Here is a 12,138-nt window from a genome sequence, read left to right on the forward strand (position 1 = left end):
TCCAGTACTGGGATTTTTTTTTGTTCATTTTTAAATGCTTTTTTAGCTGGGAAGCGGGTGTGTCTTTGCCACAGGACCTGTTCCTGGTGCATTTTAGGCTCAATTTAGTTTGCTTATGTAGCTGATGTTGTCATTTTAACTTCAAACGCTTTGCTGTCAGGTTGACCATTCACAGATGTCTACCAGACATCTTTAGTTCATCTTTACCACTAATGACACTGTGAAAAGTAACCAAGCAATTTTGTATGTTGACTTTAAGTCTTTCTCCTTGCTTTTTTATAGAGCTAAAATTGTAGTTCCAATAGGTTTTCATATTTAGTTTCTCATTTACACTAGTTATGGTTTCAGTAAGGGGCTTATGATCATAGTATATCCTCAATAAAATGAGAATTACTTGAAATTTAGACCTTATCTGAGGTATTTTACAGTATGTGTGTAGGAATTGTTACTACTGCTAGCATTAACACTGAATACCACATCAGGTGTTTTTTAAAGTGTAGATACTTTATTACTAAATCAACTGTCACTGTCTGGTCTTAAAGTACATTTTTATTCAGGGATCAGGTTTAAGATAAAAAAAGGGAATTAATATTTTAGTTGGGGAAGCAGTTTTAAAAAGGCTCTTTAATTTAGCTTTTAACAAACTCAGTTAATTCATCAAGGTCAAAGTTGGAGTCCTTTTTGTAGCCAAATATGACCATACTTGAAATTACTATAAGCTTCACAACTTTAGTCTTCAGCTCCAATCTCATGGTGCTACATTTCTTTAGAATATGAAAAGACATGTAAAGATCTTTCCTTAAAAGTACTACCATTTACAGATTTTAATACCTATGTTAGCATTCAAGTTTTTTACTTCAAGTAGTCCCACAAATCAGTAGTTTTAAGCAAGTTTCCAAAATTCAATGATGTCAGACTTCTTGACTATGAAGTAGTGTTCGTGGTTAAAAATAAGCAAAATTATTCACTACTCAATATCTTTGGTCCTTACATTTGCTTTATGCATAAGTGACAATATATAAGCTTAGAGATGCAGTTTCTGTAAGTGCTTAGACAGGATAATCTTGGCAGAAATGCACAGATATGTATAGAAGTCCTAAGCAGAATATGCCAAGAAAAACTATTTGTTCATGAGTTTAGTACTGAAATTTGCTCTTCAGAGAAGGCTGCCCTTCTCCCATTTGTGCTTGTTCAGGTGTATGACTTGGGGACTACTTCTCAAATGCATACTCTTTAGGTGTACTTTGCATGACATTATCAAAAGCTCCTTCGAGCACTTGTATTCTGTTGGGAAGGATACTTTGTGCTTCTCCTATTCCTAAAGTAACTACCATTTTCTGTAATCTTTCTTACATAGATGATTTTTTATTTAACCGTATCACTCACTCCGCAGTTGTGCTTCTGATATGGGAAAGATAGATCAAGCAGGAGTCAAACATTTAGACAGCCAAAAGTAAAAAACTAGTCTGAGAATTTGTAGTGCTTGGGAGAAGTTAACTATCAGCTCTGAGGGGAAAAAAGCTAACATTCCACTGAGTTGTAGACCTTCTGACACAACAAAAGTTCACTTGCTTCTTAGCACAGAACTGATGAGCCACAGAGCTGAAGGAAATAAAAAATACTTAACAGGAATTTAACTTTGACAAGTCCAGAGTCAGAATGATAGAAAGTGTGTATTAACATACATGTTTGGGTATCAGTGCCTTTGCACTACTGATTATCTTTAGTTTTATTATTTCAACATGGTTTATTAGCAGTTATCTTCCAAAACAATCTGAAGCTGGCTTTAAGACAACATGGAAATAGTTCTAATTTTTGGGACTACTTCCATGTTGCTTTAAAAGTAGGTCCAGGTTGTTTTAGAAGATAACTGCTTATCAGCTGTGTTGAAATAATGAAACTAAAGCTAATCCTAATTCTTGGGACTGTTTCCACATGCATGGAGATCTGGAACAATCATGTTCTGTGGTAGTTCTTTTTTGGTTGTCCTAAAAATTGACCAAAACGGTAATGGAAGTTTTCTGATTTAGTAGTGCCTGCTGTAGTGGAATTGTCCTGTTTCAACAGACCTTTCTAGAAAGTACTGGCTGGCGTATGACCTACAATATTGAAATACTTTTAAGTTCTGCTTTGAAATTAAAGTTTCCTGTTAGCATAGGTGATAACTGTTCTCTTGAAAAATATGATGTACATATTTGGGGAGTTCAAAGCAGTGTTGTAGCATTATAAAGCCGAGCTGCACAAAGGTTTAAAATGAACCTTATACCCAAAGAATTACTTATTCCTTTAAAGATAGCATGCAATTGCACCGGTTACCAAGATAGCACCCAAATTTATGATAGGGTAGTGTGATGTGTGGATAGTTGAATAGCAGAATGTAATTCCCATATTTAAATCCTGCTGTACTTCAGTGTGTTCAGTGTTTTGATATTGTGTGGCATCTGCCCATTGTGTGTTTCTACTGCCCAAAATTAAGTAACACAATTCAAGGAAACAAACCACAAGCTTTCTAAAAAGGATGTGAAAAGCTTATTTTTCCTTCTGCTTCTAGCAGAGCAAGAACTTTAGCTTTAGATACACAGAACTTTCAAAATGGTACAAGAGTGAAGTTAGAATCATTGCACCATGTCACCCAGTAGAGCAGTTTACAAATAAATTGCAAGCACGTGTTCCGTGTTTTACTTTTCCATCCCTCTGTAAGATCTAGGGACCAAGTAGCCCAGTTCTTGGAATTAACCATGGCTGAGCCTTTTCTTATAGGCTCTTACAGAGTGTCATTAAGTCAGTAATAATGACCATTTCCTAGACAGTTATGTGTTATCTCAACACATATGTATATATCAGTGTTAAAATAAGAAAATTTGTAATGAGCCTGTTGCAAAGATGAAACACCATGTACAGTTCAGTATGGTTTTTACCAATGCTAGTTCTTTTCCCTTATCTGCTACAAAGGTGGCAAAGCATGTTTTGTCTTTACTTAGTGTTGGTTTTTGCAAGAGCACTGACTACCTATCAACTAGTGCCGTAAACTGAATTTAAGGCTTCATTAACAATCCTGATGAGGTATCTTCTGAATGCTAGGGGACAGTAGGGAACAGATCTAGCTTGGTCACTGCTCATACCTTCTATAGAAAGCAAGTTTGCTGTGGTAAGCAGGTTCTTTTCATTGTGCTATTGAGAAACAAACCTGTAAGAGCATGGAAGCAGATTAATCACTTCAGTTTCTTTTGGTGGTTCTCAGGGCAACTAAACTGAACAAAAGCCAGCCAGTCCCAAAATTAAGGTTACTGTGAACTAAAATAGTAATGGTGACTTGCTGGCACTCAAACCTGGCTGAAGATTGCCTCATGAAGTGTCACTGGCATGTGGTCTGGAATGTGGCAGGAGACAAGAGAAACCTGCATTTTTAACTTGTCATTAAAATTGTCTGAGTCTAATTTGATCAGATACTTTATTTTTTAACAGTTTGCTTACCCAACAGGAACCCATTACTCTTAATAGTTGTTTGAGATAGAGAAAGATGGGGAAAAAAGTCTTCTTCCTCTTCATCCCAACATTGACTAAACTTTTTAAAAGATGAAAGTGAAACACTGGTTTCATCATATGGCAAAGCTGATCAGAAGTCGTAGTGTGTAATTCATAGAAAACTTCTGTTCCAAAGCTTGCTTTTTTTACTCTTCTAATGTGAAGAATAAATGTTTGCAGAGGGAAGTGATTTGAAATGAATCTATGGTTCTGCTGAACTGTCATGGAAAGTCACAGTGAGTGTGGGATATACCTTCTGTCCCTATTAGATACGTCCTAAGTGCGTGGCTGTGTCTTTAGGGAATTTCACCAGTCCTGGGATATATATTATGTATTTCATCCTACTCTGCTGAATTATTAGAATGAAGACCACAGTAAACTTAAGGCACAGTTGTAGGATTTAAGTGCAATATAGTCTAGCCAGAAGCCTTGAAAGTAGAAGAGATTATAGTTTTACACAAACTGTTTTCAGTTCCTAAAAGATATCCTAGAAAGACCAAAGAATTTAGAAGCCATTTTTTTCTGTGTCTGTAACTTGGGTGTATTGGAAAACGTGGGAGAAAATGGCTTGGGTAAAACAAAATCAGTGAAAACATTTTCAGTTCATTGCAATAACTTTTATTACTGTCAGTGGAAATATTTATAAAGACAGTACAGTAGCTTCCTAATAATTATGTGTAATAGAAATTGTCCTCCATAAAGCTGATAATCTATTAGTAAGATTTGTGATGTTTTCTTTTCATAATTTAGCTTTAATTTTCCACCCTTTACCATTTGTAACTCAAGTCTTTGTATGCAAAGGCCCTGAAGCCAGCAAGCACAGCCTCAGCAGAGGCTGGTAGCCCATGCTAGGCACTTGGCCAAGCACCAAGAAAATGCTCTCTTTTATGTGACATCACTGTCCTTGTCCTGTAGCTCCCCACCTTCCTCACTATTTTACTTGTGCATGAAATGAAATTGAACTCTGACAGACATTAGTCTCCTTCATTAATCAGCTAATGTGTAACTGTGCTGTGGATCTCTAGAACTGATTGAAGCAGTTTTGAAGGAAACAGGCATTCACAGGCTGTCAAATGCATACAGAGTATTTGTTCACACTGCATCACACAGGGTTCTTCACACTGCATCTCTAGTTTTATATTTGGATGCTAAAATCACAGTTAATAAAATTAGATCTTGCTTTGTATCATTGTCCATCTTCAGAGTGTGAGTGGGCAGCTGTTAGAAGGAAATTGTGTTTTCCTTTCAAGTTTTTAGTTTAAAACTACAGAATTTGTATACCAATACTAAGGCTTTTGTTTTCTTTTAGGATCGAAATAGAATGTATGACAGTCTGAATATGCACTCTTTGGAAAACTCCCTTATTGACATTATGAGAGCAGAGCATGATCCACTTAAAGGTATGTTATTATGCTAAGTTAAGAAAAAAGGGTCATCCATTCTGCATATTTGAATTAATACTGATTGTTAATTTAGATTCTAAGTTCATATTAAAATGGAAAATGAACTGTTTTTTCACTCAAATGAAAAGTCAATCTCAAGCTGTCTTTTATTGAAAACATTGTTTCACAGTTACATAAAACAAACCACTCCAAATGTTGTCAGGCAATTGTCCCTTTCTTGACAGTGAAAGCTGAAAAAAAAAAAACTTAGTCAATTGATAAAATCAGTATTTGTCCTTTTAATATTTTTTTTTAATCTACTGGAAGATACTAATGCATCCAAATCTGGAGTCCAGAAATTCCATTGGCTTTAGGATGCTGGTTCCTCTGACAGTCCTGAGCTCTATTAAATCATTTGGTCACAGCAGTAAGCATATAGCTAGCATATGTGGGCTTCCATTTTAACTCCTCTTTTCTCTGTACGTTAACTCACTCTTGTGGATTCTATTCTTCCATACTTTCTCAGGTAGCATTTACTATTGAACATTGGGGCAGGGAACCCAAACAATTTCACTCGGGTTGTTCAGATGTTACTTCATTTGTGGTGTTCCAATTAGATTAACACTATCTGATTTTAAAATTATCCAAGACTTTATGCTTGCTTTGTAGAAATTAAATCTCTGTATTGAAGCAATTGAAAAAAATACAAGAAACAATTTTTTTTGCAGCATTATTTGCTCCCATCCATTCTCAATTTCTAGAGGCTCCTGTATTTACTATATATTGCATTAGCACAGAAAGGTCTGTTATTCTCCTAATTTGAAGGACACCTTGTTAGTCTGCTCATGATTCTTTTAAGATCTGTGTGATTATGTGGAAGACCTGTAGCATTCAGATAGCATTTAATGGTATTTTAAGATTTAAAATAGTCACTGTGAAGTTTGGAGTTTTTTCCCAAGCTGAAAATCTGTACAAAGCATCTGTAAGTATATAGCACTTACTTAAACTGTTAATTTTACTTCACTTTAAAGTAAGTGGAAGCCAAAATTAAATTTTTTAGGTGTTTTTAAATCTGATCTCTTCTTTATTATGGCTTAGAATTAATTAATTCCATTTTAGCAATTATTAAATTTAGTTTCTATCTATTCTACATGTTTGTAAAACATTAAGTAAAACTAAAGGTTTGAAACCTGTAAACAGCTAGCCCAGTGGTGACTGCTGTGTGTGAAAAGCATGCATATCTCCTCAAGGGTGAGGTGACCAGGTGTATCATTCCTCTTACAGAGGATTCATGCTTCTAATTGCCACACTCGGGTGGTTACTACTTGTTTCCTTGTCTAAAAGGTACTGTTAGGCATAAAGCTAGATAATGCAGATCTTCTACTGCAATATACTGTCATTGGCACCTCTCACATTCCTGAAGATGAAAATCAGTCTGTTTCATCTTTCTGTACATGCTGACATGACAAATGGAATTGGTTGCTCGGCTCCCCCTGCCATCTCACTGTTTTAATTTTATCTCTGTAAAGCAGAAGAGATTTGAGACACAGTGAGCACAGAAAATACTAATTTTTATTTTTATTCATCTCTTTGTATTTCATTGTATTACAGTAGATGAAAATGATGTATTTCCAATAATAATTTTGCAAGGAGAGTAAGACAAGAAAAAGCTTTAAGACTTGAAAGTTTATTTGGTTCATATGTAGATACCTTGAAAAACTCAGTTTCTGTCTGTGCTTTTGAGGGACATGAGAATATGGTGTCAGTGTACAGTTAAAAGATTTTTTTTAACAGTTAAACAGTGAAAATTCTGCTAAGTTTTATGTTTGAACTAAAACAGATGGAAGCCATAGATAGTGATACACTCAAAGGAAACCTATTTTTCTGTTTGAGTGGCAGAGAACAATGCACATGCCAACTGAATTTAAATAGAGTAATTGTGTGCTGCTATTTAAGTTGATGGATAAGATTTTTTCTCTGTGGATGTGATTTCAGCTGAAACTGCTATGTTATTAACAATAAGGCATGAGAAATGTTCCTTACAGGCTGAAAATGGGAGGAAGAGATCTTGTGGTATATCAGCCTTTTAGTTCTTCTCTACTGTCTTCTGATTTTTTTCAGCCTTAATTGGAATTTCTGTAATTTCTGAGCAACTTTAATTTCTTTTTTTTTTCTTTTCTCTGGCATCCATAAAACTTTAATTTGGTTATATCAAATTAATTGGTTATATCTCTGACTTTTTATCACAGAAAATTTAGCACTTACTTAAAACTCCATTATATTTGGTTGCAAAATGCACAGGATTAAGAATATTAGTAATTGTTGCTTTTGTTAATGTATAACATATTTATTGCAACTAAGAGTATTTTGTAACCAGGGAATATTTTTATGACAAGTTTTCAAGTAAATATAAGCACACTAAAACAATGCATCTTTTATATCTGATCACAGCAGTAAAATGAAAGTCCCTGGAATTTTAAGCACGTGTTTCAGATTTAGCTGCTTACAATATCTGGAGTATGACTAAGCATCTTGTCTCAAATTTTGCACAATGCAGAACAGACAGTCTGTATACTAGCTCATAGCTAATTTTGCTTGTCAAGATCCATTTTATGAGCAAGTCAAATTTCACCACTTTTGCTTTCATGAATTAAAAAAAAAAATACTTCAAATATTATTCACTGAAAGTTAAGTTTATCCCTGCCAGAAAATTGTTTATAGATGACTAGTTTTGACTTTGATTAGACAAAGCTTTGTCATTAAAACACATGTGATCAAAAGAAAAGTAATTTTTATCTTTCAATAAGATACTCTCAAGGTAGAGTAATAGGGAGAAGATGTTTGACTAAACTAGTCATTGCAGCAGAAATACTGATCATATTAAAACTAATCTTTCCCATGCAGCTTTCTTGAAGTGCATTTCACAACAAGACCTTAAGTAATGTTTAAGATTATCCCATCCATTCAATTCCAGTGAAATAAAACCTGAAGTTAAATGTACTCATTTTTTATATAATTGTGTTTAAACACCCTTTTTATTCTTCTGATACTTAAAACAATTGAGAGAATTAAAATACTGATAGCCTGACACATAGAGGTATTGCTGGTATAACTCTTCAGACATACCACTTGCATACCCGGTGTTCTTTTTTCCCCTTCTACTCCCCCAAATATCAATGCATTTTGCTGTCAAGAAGCATTTGGGCTGAAACAGATTATGGAGAAAGCTTAGAAACAGTTGTTACATTTTCTGTGCAATATATATTAGTATTGGGAAGACTGACTTAATGGAATTCATTACCTGCTGTTTTAAACATGTTTCTAGTAAAGATTATGGCACAGAGAGCATTGTCTTTCTTTCAAAGACATTTGTTTTATATTTTGTATTATGAAGTTCTAAAGTTTAAAGCTGTACAGTTTCTTCCTAGAGTAATTCAAATTGTGCCAAGAAAAGAATTTCTGAAGCTGGAGAAAAATAAAGAGGAAAAAAATTCTCTCCCTTGTCACAGAAAAAAGCTTTGAAATCTTACATAAACATTGTTTCTTCTTTCTTTCATAGAAACTTTTTCTGATAAAAGAATATATTTAAGACTGATATACTGATTTGTCTGAATACATGGACTGTCAAAGACAAGCCATTTGGCCTCGTTCTGACTTGCATAGCTCATACGCAAGCATTGGGAAATGCAGTCTCTGGGCTTTCTGTAACTAGGTGTTGCCCAAACATGGGTTTGTGCTGTTGTCTTAACTACGCTGTTCCAAAAACTGCTTTCTCAAACTGCTGTGATCCTCAGCCATTCACTCTTACTGGGAAAAGCTTTACTTGGAAGCTTTTTCTCCTCTACTCGGGAGATATATTAAAAAAAGGAAAAGGGGTAAGAAATTTCTGATTCTCAGTCTCTTCATACAACAATTTAGGACTTTTTTTTAAAAGGGGGAGATTAGACATGAAATATCAAACTTGTGAATCTGTGAGTCAGTAATGTTTAAAGTAGCAGTGTTTAAATATATGGGGATTTCTCCAACAGTTTAGCTAAATAGGAATAAAAAGTATGCATTTCTAAAAGTAGATTTGAATTTGCCTTAAAATAAAAAGAGAGTATGCCAAGAAGAAGTTTACAAAAATTTAAATTTTCTTTGCCCCATCAGAAACATGAGATAACAGAAATGCTAAAACTAAATTCATTACTCTTCCTCATGTTTGTATTAGCAAGACTCTGAATTGGATTCAGTGGATATAATGGCCCACCAAAACTTTCTTGAAGCTTTTAATTTTTTTCTGTCCTCACAGAAGAGTGCATTGTGTGAGGCAGGCAGTTCTGTTAATATTAATTAAATTTAGATAAGTGAGAGTAGGCTAGATTTAATAGAATTCTAGTTGCATAAGAAGTGTCAGGCATACCTGCTGCTTCTTAGCAATGCTAGTTTCAATTTAGCCATGATACATGAGACTTAGTAATTAGAAGTAGCATGGTGAAGTTGCAAGTTCAGGTTTGCACGGAGAATTTCTGTAACATGATGATCTCTCTGATACAGAATGGTAATATTAGGTGCTTTATTTGTTCCTGATAGTAGCAGGTTACAAATTTTGGATCTGTAGACAAGTTTTATAGAGAGGTAGTAAATTAATTAATTTACATTTTTCAGGGATGGACTAGGTCTATTATTTCAGTATAAGATATTTTCTAACTAATTGGTAGCTGACTTTAAACTATTCCATCATCTTTATTATTACTTTTTTAAGCAGATGGAGTCCACTGGAACTGCTAGAAGACCATTAAGTGGTTTATACAGGTCTAGATTACTGACACTGAAGCAGCATAGCATTGGATAGGATTTGTGCCTTGTTCTTAAAATGGCATCAGTTTTTTTTAATGCATCAAACAGCATACAGTGAAAATAGCCAGCTAGAAAGATGTATGTGATAGGAGCAAAGTAAATTGTTACAAGATGGTGCTCCCATCTTCTGTATTCTACATACTGATATTTTAAGTGAGGTTTAATATAGTTAATGTCCATGTAACTAGAATAACTTGTTCAAAAATGCTGTAGTCTGAGCACTGTATAAAACTGACCTTGAACCCAATTCCATGTGTGAAATGTTCTGAATTTCTGTATGTCATGAAATTCAGGTGGACAGCCTAGAAAACAGTTCATTTTACTTCAACAGATTAAGCTGAGGGATAAGAACCTAAACTAACATTATAAGTAAGTAGCAGTGATTGCATTTTGAAAAAGAAAGTGAACATTCTATATTTAAAATGTTCTTAAAGTTGTATGTCCAAGTTGTAGACTACTTGGCAGCAAATAGATGGGTTTAGTTCACAAGAATGCAGTGAAGTGTGATTTCATTGAAATAACCATGTAAATAAAACTTAGAAGTATCAATACAGCAGTGTACTGAATATTGTGTTAGTTGTTTTCCTTTCTAACCTTGAAATCATTCATAATCTGAGTTAGCAAGTTCATCTCCTCAACAGTGAGATGGGGTTTTGGGCTGCAGTGGTGGGCCCAGCTGCCTGGTGCAGTCCTTCCCTTCCACTCAGTGAGAAGTCCTTCGTTATTTCAGCTTGGCATAAGTGTTTCAGATGCAGCTTATTTGTGAAGCTATAAAGGGAAAGAAGCAAAAGAATGCAAAAGCAGAATTTCCTGAACCTAGAATTTACTATATTTTAGAAGTTTCCCTCCCCAGATGTTGACACTGGTGAGTGTCTCTCTCTTGCTAGGCCTTAAATCTGACTGTTTCTGAAATCATTGCAGGAAAAAAATCCCCTCTCCTTTATCTCTCAAGATAGATAGGAAAAGAGGATAAATTCAGATAGGGAGAGACTGTCACCCAAGAGTCAAGGAAGTTTAAGATAATGTCTCACAATTTCATTTGTTATTCTCAATAAATACAATATTCCAATTTGCAAGGACCACCTCATACTGTTGCAAGTATTTCTATAGCAATATATATAAACATGATATGACAGTGATCTTGTGAAATTCTTGAAATTCTTGCTGTTGGGCAGATGAATGTTAGCCTTGATAGAGCAAAAACCTCAGAAGTATAGCAAAGTAACTTATTATATTATACATACATACTTATTATATTATATTATAAGGCTGAGCTGTGGCAGCTCCCAGAGTGCAATTTAAAGATGCCTTTTTCCTGATTCTTTGTTTTACCTGCATGCATTGCTCTAAGGGTAGAATTTTTATAGTTTCAAGAAACATTAGATATAACTTATTCAGTATAACAGAAAAAATATATTAAAACTGGACACTTTGAAGACAAAAAACAGACAGAGGCTCCTACAAAGATTTTTGTGTTTAGTGTTTTGCCTAAACCTACTCAAAGATTCTGTTAGAGGAGGTGGCAGAGTCCTTCTGGGTGGAATTCATGTGTCCTTCTCCAGGAGCCTGCTGTAGCCTTTCAGTGCTTCCAAATTCAACAACAGATTGTTCTTACCTAATCTGCAGGTGTTTTGATACCATGAATTCTTACAATAATAAAATCTGTGGAATGACAAATAGTTCATAGCTGTATAAAAATCTTTTTTCCACAATCTCCTAAATTATCTTCATCTTCCTATTTTGAGGTTTTGCATTTCAGTTTGCAACGTGTATATTTTTTTTTTTTGGTAGAAAATTACTGTGTTAGTTTCTTAAAGGACAAGAGGAAAACCTAAACCCTATTATTTACTGTTTGCAACAAAGATATTTTTTTATTTAACCTCAAAGGTGTCACTTGGGACTCGGAACTACTTAAAGAAATTTCTAGTCTTGCTGCTAAACTCATGGGCTTTCCAGCAGTAGAGGACCAAACAGTACGATAAGGATTGCTAGATAGCCTTAATACAGAGCTTGCTCATTTGGTTTTCTTTCTTTTTTCCCCTGAGGTTTCTTTTTCTTGCAAGCCATCTGCATATATATGACCCTTTAAAAATATGTGTGGTCTACATGCCCATTGCTTCCAGACTGGGTTCTTCTTTATGTCTCTACAAGCATTCCCATTTCCTTCAGAAGATTTAGGTATTTAAGTCACAGTATTCATATAAATATATAATGTCCTTCACATTATAACCAAGCAAGTATATTTGAATAGCAAGATAGATGACAATGCAGTTTTTTGCACTTTCAACCACAGTTTTTCCAAACACAGCAATTATTGTAAATATCTCTCTAGATCAGTGTGCACTACTGGTATGTTTGCAGCTTCCTGTAAAAAGAAAAAGTCTCCTTTAGT

The 12,138-nt window shown here is 34.6% G+C and overlaps 1 protein-coding gene across 2 annotated transcripts in view; it reads left to right on the forward strand.

Moving 5' to 3' along the window:
- Window positions 1-12,138, forward strand: part of CPEB2 (cytoplasmic polyadenylation element binding protein 2) — a 50,492-nt gene that overhangs the window by 9,161 nt on the left and 29,193 nt on the right. For both annotated transcript variants that reach the window (XM_021554411.3, XM_021554412.3), the window contains exon 3: window positions 4,835-4,925. In XM_021554411.3, coding sequence (XP_021410086.2) covers window positions 4,835-4,925 — 91 coding nt within the window. The remainder of the gene's footprint in view (window positions 1-4,834; window positions 4,926-12,138) is intronic.

The sequence above is a fragment of the Lonchura striata genome, chromosome 4 (genome assembly GCF_046129695.1).
Source record: "Lonchura striata isolate bLonStr1 chromosome 4, bLonStr1.mat, whole genome shotgun sequence".
NCBI lineage: Eukaryota > Metazoa > Chordata > Aves > Passeriformes > Estrildidae > Lonchura > Lonchura striata.